The 16,533-nt window shown below is 48.1% G+C and overlaps 6 protein-coding genes and 1 non-coding gene across 7 annotated transcripts; 3 read left to right on the top strand and 4 right to left on the bottom strand.

Annotated features, from left to right (window-relative positions):
* Positions 1–624: 624 nt before the first annotated feature.
* On the top strand, positions 625–2,333 carry FMAN_01336 (uncharacterized protein; the record flags this gene model as incomplete). The annotated part of the gene is made up of 2 exons (XM_041833620.1): positions 625–694; positions 748–2,333. The coding sequence occupies 2 exons, from the start codon at positions 625–627 to the stop codon at positions 2,331–2,333; spliced, it is 1,656 nt and encodes a 551-aa protein (XP_041676675.1).
* Positions 2,334–2,777: 444 nt separating this feature from the next.
* On the bottom strand, positions 2,778–2,873 carry tRNA. Its single transcript has 2 exons — positions 2,835–2,873; positions 2,778–2,813 (listed from the first exon to the last, which is right to left on the bottom strand). It is a non-coding gene; the product is annotated as a tRNA-Val (tRNA).
* A 553-nt stretch (positions 2,874–3,426) lies between these two features.
* Positions 3,427–4,293, top strand: FMAN_01335 (uncharacterized protein; the record flags this gene model as incomplete). Its single annotated transcript, XM_041833608.1, has 1 exon — positions 3,427–4,293. One exon carries the CDS (start codon positions 3,427–3,429, stop codon positions 4,291–4,293), a length of 867 nt encoding a protein of 288 aa, XP_041676674.1.
* Positions 4,294–4,378: 85 nt separating this feature from the next.
* Positions 4,379–5,425, bottom strand: FMAN_01334 (uncharacterized protein; the record flags this gene model as incomplete). The annotated part of the gene is made up of 1 exon (XM_041833597.1): positions 4,379–5,425. The coding sequence occupies one exon, from the start codon at positions 5,423–5,425 to the stop codon at positions 4,379–4,381; it is 1,047 nt and encodes a 348-aa protein (XP_041676673.1).
* Positions 5,426–6,084: 659 nt separating this feature from the next.
* On the bottom strand, positions 6,085–7,783 carry FMAN_01333 (putative serine/threonine protein phosphatase-z-like; the record flags this gene model as incomplete). The annotated part of the gene is made up of 3 exons (XM_041833586.1): positions 6,085–6,114; positions 6,165–6,317; positions 6,368–7,783. 3 exons carry the CDS (start codon positions 7,781–7,783, stop codon positions 6,085–6,087), a joined length of 1,599 nt encoding a protein of 532 aa, XP_041676672.1.
* Positions 7,784–10,920: 3,137 nt separating this feature from the next.
* On the bottom strand, positions 10,921–12,729 carry FMAN_01332 (uncharacterized protein; the record flags this gene model as incomplete). The annotated part of the gene is made up of 7 exons (XM_041833575.1): positions 10,921–11,158; positions 11,219–11,319; positions 11,371–11,473; positions 11,522–11,768; positions 11,828–11,894; positions 12,045–12,621; positions 12,671–12,729. 7 exons carry the CDS (start codon positions 12,727–12,729, stop codon positions 10,921–10,923), a joined length of 1,392 nt encoding a protein of 463 aa, XP_041676671.1.
* A 689-nt stretch (positions 12,730–13,418) lies between these two features.
* On the top strand, positions 13,419–14,784 carry FMAN_16019 (uncharacterized protein; the record flags this gene model as incomplete). The annotated part of the gene is made up of 2 exons (XM_041833564.1): positions 13,419–14,244; positions 14,300–14,784. 2 exons carry the CDS (start codon positions 13,419–13,421, stop codon positions 14,782–14,784), a joined length of 1,311 nt encoding a protein of 436 aa, XP_041676670.1.
* Between the last annotated feature and the right edge of the window lie 1,749 nt (positions 14,785–16,533).

The raw sequence follows: 16,533 nt of genomic DNA, 5'->3' as shown, positions 1-16,533 counted from the left end.
CGACGATGAGCGGGTTGAGATGAAAAAGGGACATTTAGTTGGGTAATGTTGCACGTGGAAAGCATGGGAACGGCGTTAGGATTGCTGTTGGTAATGCCTTGTGCAGACAGACATGAGCCCTGGATTGAGTATAAATATACATAAGTGTGCCGAGTACCAAGAGGAGGATCGAACATGGCATTGGTGTTTGTCCAAAGCGAGTTAGATGACGTCCTCCAGTTCAGACAAGACTATACGATGGACGATGATAATAGAGATAGACGAGAAATGGAATGTTATCGACTATCTATGATGTCCTTTCCCTCGCCGTGCTTATGCCAAGCTTTGGTTGTTGGAAGACCTCGAAGTCTACCAAGTTTATTATAAGTAGCCTATCCTAAACTTGTCCAAGTATTTATGTTACTTGAACAGGGCTCCCTAAATGGTAAATGCTTCGTTTCTCTGCTGCCGGGTATCATCAGACTTCAGCCCTGTACAGAAAAGAACCAAGCTCCGGCTTTGCCAGGCATTAATTGGTTAACCTCCACTGGAACTAAGCGTCATACATAGACCAAGATAAACCAACCCATCTCGATTCGACAACACACACACACATTCTAATTTAAAGTATTAAGCCTAAATACAATGGCTGACAGCCATGGATTCCGCAGAAGAATCCTTCTGCTTGCCACAACAGGCGGGTTTACTCATGCAGGTACCTCTCCAGAACCCTCCAACTTACACACACCAAAGCTAACACGACAATAGCTCCAGTTCTCGAAATAGGCGCTGTCCTCGCCTCTCGAGGCCATGATGTCCAATTCGCCACCTGCGCAGGCCAGGAAGATTGGACAGCTAATTATCCCTTCATAAAAACCGTATATACAGTCGGTCCCGCCGCTTCGGAAGATGATTTGGATATCCACTACGAAACAATGCGTCTTTGGCGTCATGAGCACGGCTTCGGTCCCATGATGAGGTCAAAATACTTTTTTGACAACTTCTGGACTGATACTTACAAGTCTCTTCGATCTCTGTGTGAAAATGACTCTACAAGGCCCGACTTTATCGTTGCAGATTTCTTCGCCGATAGCGCCGCGAGGGATATGCTAAAGCAGTTCAATATCCAACTAGCGAGCGTCTGGCCCCAAATGCCTTATGCCATGGCTCCCGTCAGTTATCATCCCGGCCAGCCTGGGTTTCAAGCCGACGGTGCCTTGACTTCGGAGCATGCTTCTCTATCATCGCGGTTCTGGAACGAGTTTGTGGTTCTCGCCGCGCTGCCTACTATCATCCCCTGGTTAATATGGACCAAACGAATGCGTGTTGATGCTGGCGTCAACTATAGCCACTCTCTTCTCTCCAAGCCTGACTATCTTGTTCTGGTCAACTCCTTCTGGGGTCTTGAAGCACCGAAGGAGTTGCCGCCTCTCATGGCACCTGTTGGACCTATCTTGAGCGACGAATACCTTCCATTAGACGACGGCCTGGCTCAGTTTCTGAGCAACCATGATAGGACCATCTACGTGTGCCTGGGGACGCATGTCAATCTTCCGGGTGAAGAACTTGAAAAGTATCTCCTTGGATTCATCCAAGCTCTCGACGAAGACTCGATCAATGGAGTCATATGGTCTATCCCCCAAAAGCCTCGCGCCAATTTCGACATCCTCAAGTCTTATAATCTATGTGATGGTTCGAGCATATCCATTACTGATCTTTTGAACGATTCTCACCCACATTTTCGGCTTCCCGTCTTTGCACCGCAGCGCGCCATCCTAGCACACCCTCATACAGCCCTCTTTCTCACTCATGGGGGCGGCTCCAGTGCCAACGAAACTCTCTTCCATGGAACACCAGTCCTCGCTATCGGATACTTCTTCGACCAGCTCTGCAACAGTGCCCGACTAAAAGCCGCTGGTGTAGGTATGTCTCTCGACAAATCCTACCTGACACCATCCTGCATCTCCTCCGCTATTGCAGACATCATAAAGGACGAAGACGGTTCCTTTGCAATGAATGTCCGTCGCATGCAAGGCATAGCAGCTCTCAACTCTAAACGTAAACATGTTGCAGCTGATCTTATTGAGGAACTTATGATAGACCAAGAACTTCGGTTCAAGAAAGGTGTTGAGTTACGGCCAATGCATCTGCAGACAGCGGATATGCGTATGCCGATATGGAAGGCGAGGAACTGGGATATGTGGTTCATAAGCCTCACGGGTCTCGCAGTCAGTGGCGTGGCAAGTTGGTGGTTTGCAACACATGGCTGGAAGAAGTTACCCGTCATACTAGCACGCTCTGTAAGACTCAGTAGAGGATTTGCGAGGGGAATACTTGATAGTCCCAGATCATAGTGATTCTAGACATCTTGGTCGGGAACATGGAATCATACAATATAGATGTAGAATGATCTGCAATAAGGCCTTACTTGTCAAACCCCTTCTCTCTTAACTTCGCCATATTCTCCCTTGCCTTTTTACCCTGCCACAATGAGCGTAACATTCTTCAACCTGAGTTCTATAAATCAAAGAGAAGCTCTGCAACGCTGCTCTATTTCTGCCTCAGTATCTGCAGCCCACTATTACATGGTTCATATGAGGTTGAAATAAACAATTGCTGATTTACTTTCTGTCGAAGTTGCTCCTAGTTTTCAAGTCTATTAACCAATGAACTCGTTTTGCGCCAGCCCTACATACGTCGTAGAGACCCATAACTACCCCGCAAAGTGTGAACTACTGAGCATCAGCCAAAAATATGGACTTGCTGGTACTGCAGTACCAACACATCATGCATCACGTTGATCGTGGCAGGGTTCGAACCTGCGACCTTTTCCGATGACTTGTTATTTGTAACATTGTAAAGGAAACATGATAATACCACTACACCACACGACCGGGTTTAAGGGATTTTGCCGCTTATTGTGGTATATATATGATAGGTTGCGGAATGTTTGAAGCGGAATGTTTGAAGCATATACGTAAATGCCCCTCGAAAGTGTTTGACGAGGGCCTCGCAGTGAAAAAAGGATTGAGCCAACTGTCATGTGCAAGATTACATACCGTTAAACCCTAAGCATTACAAACGAGGAGTACGAAAGGAATTACCTTTAGTTAATGGTCTTCTAAAGGTTATCCTAAAAGTAAAGCTGTAAGTCACTAACAGCTTCAAACAAAGCTACCCACTTCTTACTTCTATCTTTACATCTAATAAATAGGAATTTATTATCATCAGTTACATATTCACTGTAATATTTAAAATTCAGTATGACTTACTCACTTCTCATTTGGCCCGCAGCTACTATTTGGGTGATGTCCATCAATGACCATTCCCAGCGCTTATCTTATCACTCACAACCAGGTCTTGATCTGACGTCGCGCAAGAATTTCGACCCTCACTGAATAAACTCCTAACACTAGAAACGACATTTCACAACACGAACTCACCACAATGGCATTTTCAAGAGCCAATGGTCCTCTAACAACTTGCCTACGGCAACTAGTGCGCTCAGAGGGGTACGGCCCGTCTCACAATCCTCACATCATGCAATTTACTGACCAAATCAGCCCAGCTCCCCTCCGATCGATAGCCGCTACACCCCGCGTCTTCAGCACGTCTCCCTCTCTGCTCAAGAAGCGCAAGATTACGGCCCCGAGTAACAGCCCCAACAGCGCCAATGCGAAGGCAGCTGCAGGCTCCATGAACAAGGCCGAGTTCGATACTGCAAAGGTGCCGATGCCGGATCCGGAAGATCCCCTCGATTTTACAGCTGTCATTGCTGCTTATGCTCCTATTGATGCGCACTTCAAGACCCAGCTGGCTGGTATGATTCATGGCGGACGATTCAACCCTACCAATTTGGGATCCCTGCCTGTGCCCATGAAGGATCATGACGGTAATGATGTGACATTCCCTCTACGAGAGCTGGCGCAAGTCGTTCCTCGGTCAGGTCGAGCTATTTCACTGCTCGTGAACGACAAGGAGTACATCAAGCCTATCATGTCAGCAGTGCAGGCAAGTCGTGAGTTCAACCAGCAACCACAGCGATCAGAGGACAACGAGCTTGAGCTTCTCCTCAAGGTGGAGCTTGAGCGCAAGGACGACGTCGAGCGACGGATCAAAGAGACAGTACAGCACTGGAAGGACCGCATTCGCAATGCTAGATCCAGACATGAAAAGACACTCAAGGACTGGAAGAAGTCAGGCACTGTCCTCCCTGACATTGTCAAGAAGGCCGAGAAGGAGCTTCAAAAGGTACAAGACAAGAAGATGAAGGAAATTGACCAGGAAGAAGCACAGACCATCCGTCAACTATAGATGGTAATTGTATGATAGGATAGATGCAGAATATTGTAGTATTACATATCGTGACAAGTGTACACTGATCCTAAGATCTAATCTTTTAAGCACGCGCCTTTGCACCCTTTCCAGCAGCAGGCTTCTTAGCCAGCAGCGACGTCAACTTCGTCTCAAAGGAGTTGACATCGTTGGTAGAGTAAGTTTCGGCCCTCAGGTGCCATGAGCGAGAGACACCAACAGGGTCTGAAGCGAACTTGGGTGTCTCATGCTGGCCCTGAATAGCCCGCTTTGTGATGACCTGACGAATAGACTCTTCAGTGTCTGTGATGATGGGGCCTGTGGGTTCTTTGCCTTCAGCCTTGAGCTTCTCCTGGAGGTACTTCTCGGTAGCCTCCTTATCTTTCGGGTCGGCAAAGAAGCGAATACCATTGGCCTCTATCTCAGAGGCGTAATATTTGGGCTGGAAGGTGTCTGGTGCGCCGACATGATCCGCTGTGCCGAGGACACTGAGGTTCTGGAGAACTGTGGCCGATTTTCCAGAGGTGGAATTTGGTGCAATGGGCGCAAATTCGTTGATAGATTCGAGCGAGAGAGATGGCCTGTATTCGGAGGTGATGCCGAATCGAATGTTATCGTCAAAGGATTTCTCATCGGGATCCAATGTGTTGAACTCGTTTCGGTCGATCTTCTTCTTATCCTTGTCCTCTTCGTCCCTTGGCCGTCGAGCGTTGGTTCTTCCACCTCGGCCACGAGCACGGCCTCCACGACCGCCTCGTCCTCTGCTTGCACCGAAACCACCACGACCTCTTGTCGGTGAAGAAGTTCGAACAGGTGTGGCGGATCGATCCTGAACTGATGATCCTCCCCTAGCAAGCCCACCTCGGCCTCTGAACATGAGACCTCCTCTTCCACGAGCTTCGCCGCGCCCTCTGAGGCCCCCACGTCCGCGCAGGGGCATGCTCTTTATATCGATAACCTTGGGACCACCAGCCGAGCTTCGAGGTGGCCTCGGAGTGCTGGGGCTTGGGCCATCGGCGGCCTGGAACTGCGTTGTCGAGAATTGGCGGGCGTAGTTTCGAAAAGCATCCGAGACCTGCTCGAGCTCTGGCCTTGTCCGGCTGCACACCGAACGGAAGGCGTGGCGTTGCATTTTGGGTTGGTTGTCTGATGTGGTGAAGCTGATTGTCTGTGGTTTCGACGATCAATTTTCGTCCCAAACTCCATGACTAAGCATTTCACCCCGCATTGGCCAATCATCAACATCACATTCGATTACGTGCAAGTCATATAGAAAAGCATAAACATATTTATAGGAACTGCCTGTACTCAATTCCTGGTGCTATGCACAAATCAAGATCTCGGATCTTGCTATAAGCCCATAATACTCTATAAGGCATCATTCCCAATCCTCCAATCAATCATTTACAAGTGCGCCTCAAGTATAGGCCAACCTTTCCCAAACTCCAAAGCGTATACACAGCGGCGCTATTCTGGGATTTGTGTACCGATTCAACCATTTCAGGTCTTTTGATTAGGACAGTTACGTCCGTCACTCGGAACAGAGCCGCGACCTTGCGGCTGTCACACCGTGGTACTGGCAACTGGATACTGAGTGTGCTTGTTCTCGGTACCCAAACCCAATCTGACCTTTTCATACTCTGGTTCAAGAGTCGATCTGTTTGCGCCGCTCATTCTGGTGAAATTGGACAGCAATGTCCGGGTCGCCCTCGGATTGCCGTAGTTCGTTAAATGAATGTCTCAATAGAGGAAGTGGCATAAAAATCGGATTCGTGTTTGCAATGTATATTATTACACGCTCTGAGGTTGGACCATAGCGGGCTATGACAATGATTAGACAGGTTTTAAAGGTGCTTGCTTGTGGAACATACCGGACTGTTGAGCATGTGCTGTCGCTTGTTTCGGCTCTTCTTGATATGACTCTTCAGAGCGCTCGAATCAAGAGGCTTAAGAAGCTCAAAGCTACAAAGTAACTCCGCAGACACCGACATAACAGCGCCCCAGTTATCGAATTCACCGCAGTACTACAAGGGTTAGCCGGATATCCGAGGAGACGCGGAGACGTGTAACTTACATTGGGGGCACTAAAGACTGTTACCAGAACCCTATCATTGAAGAATTCATAACCATCCTCAACTACCATGTGCGCACGACAAATAAGATCAAAATCATGCACGGCCAAAAATTCGGTAATGACTCGTTTGCCAAAACAATAACTGACACCCCTCTCGTTGGCTTCCCAGTCTTGTTCCATGTCTGCGGGGTCAGACCAAAGAAGATCGTTCAGTAGCCCATAATCAGGGACATCTGTCGGTCGAGCAATGTTTCGAATATCGTCCATGTGAACTAGCGCAGGTGAAAGCCCTCCGTGAACGCAGAAGATCTTGCCCGCGACAATGGCAGCAATAGGCAGAGTGTTAAAGCAGTCAATAAACGTCTTCCAGATTTTGACATTGCACCTTCGCTTGCATTCATCGTAGAAGCCATAAACTCGCGTGACATTGGCGCACTCGTGATTTCCGCGGAGGAGAAAAAAGTTCTCGGGGAACTTGAGCTTATAGCAGAGTAGTAGCAGGATAGTCTCCAGAGACTGCTTACCTCGATCGACGTAGTCGCCGAGGAAGAGGTAATTCGAGTTGGGGGGGAAACCACACATCTCAAACATTCGGATAACATCGGTATATTGGCCGTGGACATCACCCACGACCTTTACAGGGGCATCCAACTCCAAGAGAGCAGGCTGTGACAGCAAGACTTCCCTAACCCTCTGACAAATGGCCACAATCTCAGCGTTCTTGAGGCAGACGCTCTTGGTGACCTTCCCAGCATAACCCGCATCCAAGAGTCGCTTAATAAAGTCATCGAGATCGATATCCTTAATCTCAGACATGGCGACATTGGAGTTTCCTTCTGTCTTGGACTCAGCAGAAGGGCTGTTGACTGGGTTGATGGTGTTTTCTCGCTTCACCAAAATAGACTGGCCTGGAGCTTGCATGTGCGCAGTAGCTCCAGCGTTGACAGACGGAGGTTGGTCAGAAACATGATCAACCTCTCCCGACGCTTGCGCAGCGCTCACATCGTGGGCACCGCCCTTGGCGTTTCCTTGAACGGGAGATGGAGGCGGTTGATCGTCTCCAATAGCCGAATCTGCGAGGGCTGATTCGGGTGCTGACATGTCTGACGCAGCGGTGTTGAGCGGAGGAAGCTCACTGCGGCTCAGTCGAGAAGAGCTTGAACGTCCATGCCTACTGGACCGTCGTTCCTCAGTCTTGGTTTCAGTCGCAGTGTCACCATTGGATAGAACCTGTGAGTTCCTGGGACTATCAGACTTGCTACCACGAATCTTTGAACCTAGAGATCGAAACGAGCGGGACGATTCCTTGGTGTCAGATCTGCTGAACGATGGGTAAGATTGGAGGGGTCCATCAGGCCCGGCCGAGCCGGAGCCTTTGGAGTTGGATCCGCCTGGAGTGGAGTTGTTGTTTCCCATGTTATTGTTTCCCGCGATATCAACAGTGGTTATTCCAAACTTCACTGGTGATGAGCGGCTCGATTCTTGACGATTCCCTTCGGCGCAGCTAAGGCTGAGCTTGGATCAGGGAGATGTTAGGGAGGGTGAAAGAAGCGATCGAGAGTTAAGAAGAAGGAGGAGGAGCGGCTACGACGACCCCTTGATGCGTCCGTTTTGGGCAGTTTTGGAAGATGCTTCAAGCTGAAGCACGAGATGTTGAAGTGAGTCTGCGGGTGGATTTTTCGGCGTGATGACGTCGTGGGGAGGCTTGTTTAACGCCGGGATGAGGCCGGAGACGATATAAAAGGCGAACGGAACGAGATCGGAGATAACGCTGAAATAGCAAAGGCCGAGTTCGAATCTGGAAAGGAGTCCACGTTAGTCTGAGTCACACTTGAAGAGGTTGACGCTGAGTGAAGATTGCGTATGGCAGGGTTACGGGCGCATTTCAAGTGTTGACGACGCGGGTGAAAAAAATAGGTATAGCCACAGTGTGGAGGACCAGGTAGACTTACATGGAGTGGAGGAAGCTATCTGAGGTACTGGGCAAGACAAACTAACAACAGAAGCAAGTGAAGTAATCGTAAGGTGAGATTGAATGAAAATTCGGATTGCCAAGGCGTTTAAAGGCAAAACGTTGAGTGTCAGGTGTTGGTGGAAGACGGTATCGGTATCGGTATGGTTATAGGTATAGGTATAGGTACAGTTTGTAGGCGCTACAGTGCTGTAGAGGCGATGGAGCAAGATATACAGCGGGCGGAGCAGTTCGCAGGCGATGACGTCGATAGAGTAGAAAGGACGACAAGTCAAGTGCCTGAATCAGACAGACACTGGCGCAAATAACGATAGGCTCAATTATCAATTGCAGCGTGCGAGGAGCTAGAGTTTGTTGTGAAAGAGGAAGAAACAATGGATCAAGTGTGTTGCAGAAGTGAAAAGATAAGTCAACTAGAGGTAGAAGTAGAGGCTAGGTAGTGGTATTAGTGGTAGTCTCGTCTCGGCAAGGTATGCACACACTAACACCTCCACCTGGACCTTGTTCCTTACCCCAAGTCTCTTTCTCTCCCTCCCTCCCTCATAAAGCAAAGCAAAAAAAAAAATTCAAAAAGGCCAAGACGAGATGAGGAGTCAGGTTGAGCCCGGTCGAGGGCCTACAGCGCGCAGTAGAGCAACGGAGCGGAGCCGGATAAGGTCAGTTTGGAAGCGAAGTGGCGGCTCAGGCTCAGGCTATAACAGACAGTGGAGGACGGGCATGCTTGGACAGGCGCAGGCTATGGAATAAGGTTCCACACCCTCTTCTCTTGCTTGTCGGACAGAGTTCAGTGATTTCGAACTAGGGCGTCTTGTGGTTAGTGACGACAGTTCAGTTGACGTCTTGAGAGGATCATTGGACGGAGCTCACATCGTCGTATTGAGGTCACTCGAGACAAGACAAGACGACAGAGAGACAACAGCAGAGGCCAAAAAAAGACTGAAACAGAAGCTCAATGACAAGCAATGAAGCCAAGACTGGTTCGTCCGGGGTGGTTCTTGATCGGCGCCCAATGGAGGGGAGGCTCAGCAATGCGAGGTTGGGCGTGAAGCAGGGGTATCAAGCGATTGCTTGGACGATACGTGAGAATGTGGGAGGGCCAAGCTTGACAAGACTTGATAAGAGGCGAAGATTCTCACCAAGTTGTCTATTCTCTGCTGTTTCCTCTGACTTGATATCCTCGGCATTCGTCCTCCGCTTAAACCTGTCATATGGCGGTTTTGCACGGTAGTCGTCTCATTATCTTTGGGTCTCGGGACCTGAACCGGAGACTCGAGACAGATTTGGACTGGTAAGATCTAATCTGGACCTCTATAAAAACCGACATGGATTGATTCGTCACCCAAAGACCACGAAATGCAACGGCTTCAAGGCCCGGGCCCCCCTGATAACTAACCCGAATCCCTGGAGATTGACACTCAGACTGACCTGAGTTGGAGACAACCGTTGGCACGTGCGAGAGCTTGTTCTGTCTCAACCATTCACTGCTTCGAAACAAACGAGAAACTCGGTCAAACATTCGGACTCTCGATCTAAATCAGTTCACATATATCTACAACTACTATATCAACTATTCAAGCTGCTGCTGCATAATGGCGAAAAGGCCAAGTCTCAACCCCTCTTTCTACTATGACTACACACGAGAGCATAATGATGTATCAAATCATAGTCCATCAGTCAACTCTTTTGAGGCCGCCGTTCTCGCCTCCGTAGTGAACCAATAGTTTGTCACACTAGACACTACGATAACACAGTCTCTGTGCAGTGACAGCTGACTATCCCTCGTGCTTGTCTCACCGAAGACATCCCCGCGTTGGCTTGCCAGGTTGCAGCTAGCCTAGTGCGCACTATTCCTTTTCTGTGTAAAGGTGAACAACACCGAGGAGAAGCATCACACACTGTAACGATGTAAGACAAAACATGGTTAACAACAAACTACTCTGACATTACGGTTTTTGGATCTCCTGCAGCATCAAATCTGATGCGCCAGCCTCAGACGATCATTCGTGCCTTCATAACCATATAACTGCCTATTACTTCCCACCCTTCAAAAGTGAGAGGCCATATCCACCGAACTCGCTGCCATGCTCTCTTAATATTTGGCACCCGATCGTCTGCCCATAGACGTGTATGGCAAGGTCTAGTATTCCATCAAAGAATCCACGATCTGGGCACCTCAGCTGTTGGGGAGAGAATGATCCTGTTACCGCATCAGTTGAACTGAACCTCAACTTCTTCCTCTCCGACTTTGGATCCTTGATAATGCACTGAGAAGTTCACGGTGCCATCTTCACAATCCATCTTGATGTGGTAGTCCAGTCGTGGGTATGCAACAGCAACGGGGTTGGTCCACTTCGGAAGCGTGTGAACATCGACAATTTTGTCCCATTTCATCGTGCAAAGGTGGTGAATGTCATCCGAGTCGCCATACCGCTCAGGAGGTGCACGAGACGCCGTACAGTAAACACTCTCGTGGCCTTGAAAAGATGGGACTTCGAGATATCGGACGTAAGCCTGCAAAACGCATCTCTTCTCTGAAATATCCTCGCCCTACGAACCCCGTCAGTAGTGAAGCTTTCTGCATTTAGTTCTTCTTTACCTCTTTCAGAAACCATGCCATTTGGTTGTCGGCTAGATACTTTTGATATACGTGGGACCACACCTTATCCGCCTGGTTGTGGTGTCCCTCCATGAATGGTGCTCTGATTTTAATACCATAGCTCATTCGAGCCACCCGTGTCTCGACTTCAACACCCAGATTAGCCAAGGGGTTATGTCGGACGAGACCCTGCACGACCGCGCCACGGCAAATGGCAGTCCAACTAGAGAACCGTTAGATAACCCCCGTTATCCTTTTTATAAAGTAAAAAATGAATGCTTACGGCTTGTTTCCACGAGACTGCAAGATGGTAGGTCCAAACCGATCCTGAAGATGGTTGAAAAGGAAGCGACTGCGACCGAAACCACCGACAAGGATAATGTACTATACAGGAATTCAGGAGCATAGTACTGACAAGCGTTTACTTTTACGTACCTTGGGCTTCTCCTGGTATTTTCTATGGATTGCATCGACCTGGCGTCTGACGAGGACCTCAATCTTGTCAACGATCGGAGAGAACACTGAAAGAAGATCCTGGCTATAATAGAGTTAGCTGAGCGCTTTGATTCGCTATCTTGGAACTTACGATGTGAGATCAAGTGTCATACGGCGCATCAAGCCTCGGCTAGAAGGGTTGACACAAGTATCGGGAAGAGTGAGCGACCAGATCCGCTGCTGATTCTCAAATTGAGGTTTGATACCATGCTCCCACTCATCATTAAGAAATTTCCTCTCTTCGGTCTTAGTGACAGGGAACCATGTACCCTTGGGACTCTTCCTCTTGACAAATCTGATGAAGGCCTCGTCAAGAAAAACTCCCCCACAGAGGTCGCCTGTCTGTAAGTCAGTCATCAAGTTCTCTCGGCGAGTCGGTATGTGTTTGTTGACTGACCATCGCCTTTGACACATTCCTTGACAACGAATGGATCAGTTGATTGAAAGATGTAGCTAATGAGATCCTTTGAAATGTCAGCAGCGTCAAGTTTCTGGCTTGAGATGAACCTACAACCGTGCCACCTCCTGCATCGCAGACAACGATTGTGTCACCAGCCTGCCCATCCATCAGCCCACTGAAATTCTGCTACATCGACAACGATGCATATGCCTACCTTGATACTCGAGCGCTTGGAGAGATCTTTGATGGTAGCGAGTGCTGCAGCTTCTGGTTCAGAGACGAAGCGGAGAGTAGTAGGGCCAGCAGGGCGTGGATCCAGAATGCCTGCCTGATTGGCAGCCATTTTCATTCGATGCTGAGCATAGGGGGGCCAGATGGCCGGCAAGGTGATGACGACCTGGAAATTGGATCGCTTCATAACATCATCCCCAATAGTACGTCTGATGGACTCGACAGAGTGATCCCAGATCTTTCGAAGGAAGCATGCCACGATTTTGACGGGCTCCCTTCCGGCCTTGCTCTGTAGACGACGTGCCTCCTTGAGCTGGGTAGAGTTAGCAGCGCCTTGAGGGATGTCTTTGGGTTCGAGGAGCAAAAGCTTGAACCACTTCAAGGGTTCATGTTCGGGGGAAATGCCATATCCCCATTTGATGTCCTGGTTATTTTGACCATAGTGAATCTGGGTAGGTGCTTTCTCCACGTCGGAACAATGATTAAGTTCAGATTCCCAGCTAGTCACAATTTCGATCTCCTCAGGCTCGCGTGAGTAGGCCCAAGCGACACCCGAGTACCTGTTAACATTTTTAGTATCTGGTATTTTGCAGCGACTTCTCAACTTACGTAGTCCCAAAGTCTATGCCGATGATGATGGCATCATCGAGAGGTTTGTTAGCAGTCATATTGCCTGGATTCCTGTATCCCTAGGTAATGAATTGCTAGGCAGATGCTGTAAGAAGGGAGAGAAATGGCGAAGGGGTGAATGATAAGAAAGAAAGAAGAGAGAGGGGGGTCAAGGACGGAGATATAGGTAGGTATGGAGATTGCCGCAGTGATTAGGTCCAGGTAGCAATATTCTTTTGCCAGTGCCAGTATCTGCCAGCTGCTTACTAGGTAGGTTGATACTTGAGTACCTAGTAAACGAACCCAGAGGCTTATGACAGATGCACGCAGTGACGGAGCTCATCATCAACTTTTCTGGGGCCCTTCAAATCTGTTACAGAAGTATCAGTGCCTAAGTAAGGTGGTTATTGATGCATTTTCCGGGGCGAACTCTGAAGTCTTCACACATTGTTGATCCTTAATATTTCCCTTATTTATTAAATGCCCGTTTTCTGTTTTTTTACGAGAACTTAGGAGTAGTACCCTACGCTTTGTCCTTGCAAGTGTTCCGATAGCGTTGGCCTTACCTCCTGCATCGTCTCTTTCGAAATACTGACTTGCTTCCAAGTCAACATCCAGTGAGTATCATTTCGTCTTGTGAAATAAATCGGAACTGAGCTTTTACTGAGAAACCTCGGCAGATACCATTCTTGGCCAATCTCATCTATTGAGCACGAATTCCAAAACAGGAGGGCACAGCCAGCTCAACATGCATAACGGCACTCCTCATGCAGCAGCTGCTGCTAGATACCCTCACCAATCTCATGCATCCGGGCCTCTCATCGACGCCAGTAGTCCTGAAGGTGACCCAAGACAGCATGGCAGTACATATCCCCGGGGCTTTGGGAACGTCGTTGATACACTTGCAATCGATGAATTCCTTCGGATACAGGAGGGACGGGTGAACCAATTTCTCCAGGTTTCCGATCGACGCGCAGAGGCACAGCGATCTACGCTTCAACAAGCAGCGGACCATCTATCCAGCATTGCCAACAATATCATGGGCAGCGTAACTCAGTGGCTCAAACACACAACAAGCCAAGGCCCAGACTTGAAGGACTACCTTCAGGAAACTCACAAACAACTCGTCGATGTCGACACTCAGCACCGACAGCTGAAGTTCGAGCACGAGGCCCTCAAGCAGCAGTTGAAGGAGGCGAATGCCAAGGTTGACGAGGCTGTCAACGAGCGAGACGAGCTGCGAAGACTCGCTGACGGCGTCAACTGGACAGGATCAGCCAAGATATCGGATCAAGAAATACGGAGCAAGTGGAAACAGCTCGAATATAACATTCGCTCCCTGGCAAGTGTCTTAGCCAAGTGTCAGATGAAAATGCCATCAGACAAACGTACCAGAGCCCGATTGGAGGAGATCTCCCCAGCCTGGCCCAAACTGCTTGTCGTCCATGACTACAAGAACTTTCTCATCGGCGCTTATATCTGGACTATCGTTGAGACTATCTTCACGGCCGGAGCGAGATTCTGCAGTGGGGGTTACAACAAAGACCTAAAGGCCATGCGAGCTGCATTTCTCGGTTAGTTCGGACTTCGTTGCTAGATGGCACAAGGTAAAGCTAACGAATCTTGTAGAACATGCTCCAGAGGTTTGCAACCCTTCGCGCCCAGGACCAACGCTTCGAAATGTAGCAAGATGGTTTGCCCAGGGCACAGCCCTCTTTGGGCACTTCTTCGGGCGTGACCAAGACGCCTTCAGACGCGAGGCACGACTTGAAGTTGAGGGACTGAAGCAATTCTGTAACATCACAGCAGACAAGTCGGGAACTGATTTTCACCAAGAGATGAAGGCCATCCTTGAGGCTGCGCTGGACCTAGACGAGATGTTGATGAGCTCCAAAGCGATCTTTTTGGTTCGCTGGCCCCAACATGGACAGTCTGAGACACTGCAGCATTTCGACACAAATCAGATGGAATCACTCGTACACACCAAGGAGCCTTCCCCGAAGACGATCATCAGATTTTTCATTTCGCCGATGCTCATTAAGCTCGGAAACGCTGACGGCAACAACTACGACAGTGAGATGACTCTCTGCAAGGCCACGGTTGTGTGTGAGTAAGCTGCCACAGCTTGCTGCGGTGAAGAAGAATAAAGAAGAATGGGAGAGCAACTACTGCAGAATGAGATTGGTCGGGGGAACCAAGAGTGTCGGTTCTTATGGTAGGATTGACGGATGCAGCTCAGTATTGTTCATTTTGGAAGGGAAGTGAAGAGAATCTTCCCAACACAAGCACAGACGTGTAGTAATTTGTCTAAATCATGTATCTCAAGTCATAGCTCTTATGTCTTTAATATGTCGTCAAAGTGAAAGGTGACCATGTTGTGATATGTTGATGGGTTCCAGGAAGACGATAATCCAATAATTTATGCCAGCAGTTCCCCCTCATAGTCTTTCCTGTACAACAAAGCCAACGAGTCTACCCTATGCCGACACGGAGTTCACCACATTGATAGCAGTACCGAGGCGGTAGGGTCAAAACATCGGTCAGTACGAAAAATAAAGACTAGCTGCATGTGGAAGAAGGACTTTGGTGATAAGTGACAAAGTCGTGGCAGCTGAAGTCAGCATCTGTCAGGCTCAGAGTTTGGCCCTTGCATGTGTAAGCTTGACCATTCCCAAACCGGTGATAATAAATGGTCAGAATGCAGACGAAAAGTCGGTGGATGACGGTAGATTTCTCTTCTCGGGTTGATAGTGGGATGAATTGATAATTGGGTTTGATGTCAAAATAAAGATGCCGCAGTTTCATCATTCGTTGGCTCCCCCGTAACAAATTATCAATCAGTTCCCATGTGCCGGTAACGGCGTGGACTGAAAGGCGGTGCAGCAGAGTCTGTAAGCTTCCAGGGGTTGTCACTGGAAGCCAGCGTGATGTGGGGGGACCCTAGGTAGAAAGCGAGTGAGACTGAGAATCTCAGACTCTGAGAGGGCTGAGCGAGGCAAAAAAACGCGGCAAAATCTAAAATTAGACGCGGTCTACGTACACATTCTCGATACCCGGGGCTAGCAAAGGCTGTGTTTTAAAGATGGAGGGGAGGCTTTGCATGTCAGTTCCTTCAGACAGGAATCTAGACAGGGGAATAATCGATAATATCGCGAAAAATGTCTTATTTTGTATGCTCTCTTGTAAGGCTGCGTTTACCTGATCGAATAGGTACTGTAGCAGACTTTCATCCCACATCGCGATAGTGGATAAGGATTGGGCATGGTACTTTGACGTGACAGAGGCTGACAGCTTCATGCTTTAATTCTTCGTTGTCAGCACAACGGGTGTTTCCATCTGACACCCGCTCTCTTTGACAACGGCAACTCAATCTTGCACAAACTTAAATTGTGTAACCTTTCAGCAAAAATAGAGTGGTACCGTCTGCGTTATCCCGCCCAGTTGCCGTAGTCATACAAAGTCATCCCGTTTGTTTTTCTTGTTTGTTTTCCTGTGTTGATCATGGAGGAAAAAAATCAAGTGGTGGTGCTGGAGGTGGATCATTCTCCTAGCAGCTGTCGTCAGCACCGAAAGCTCAGGGTCCCTGCGTTTTTGACTCTGTAGCAGGGTTGTAAATTTATTAGTAATTAGTAATACTAATTACTAATTTTTCTTACTAATACTTACTAATTACTAATTACTAATTACTAATTTACTAATTATTTTTTTTTATAATTACTAATTACTAATACTAATTACTAATTATTTTTTTAGTATTAGTTAGTATTAGTAATTAGTAATAAAAAAAGAGATTTATTACTAATTTTTAAAAATATAAATAATTTTATTTAAAAATATAAATAATTTTTTTTATTAATAAGCTA

The sequence above is a fragment of the Fusarium mangiferae genome, assembly GCF_900044065.1.
Source record: "Fusarium mangiferae strain MRC7560 genome assembly, contig: FMAN_scaffold001, whole genome shotgun sequence".
Classification (NCBI taxonomy): Eukaryota; Fungi; Ascomycota; class Sordariomycetes; order Hypocreales; family Nectriaceae; genus Fusarium; species Fusarium mangiferae.
Note: the sequence above shows the minus strand (reverse complement) of the source record. Positions and strands in the feature narration are given on the sequence as shown.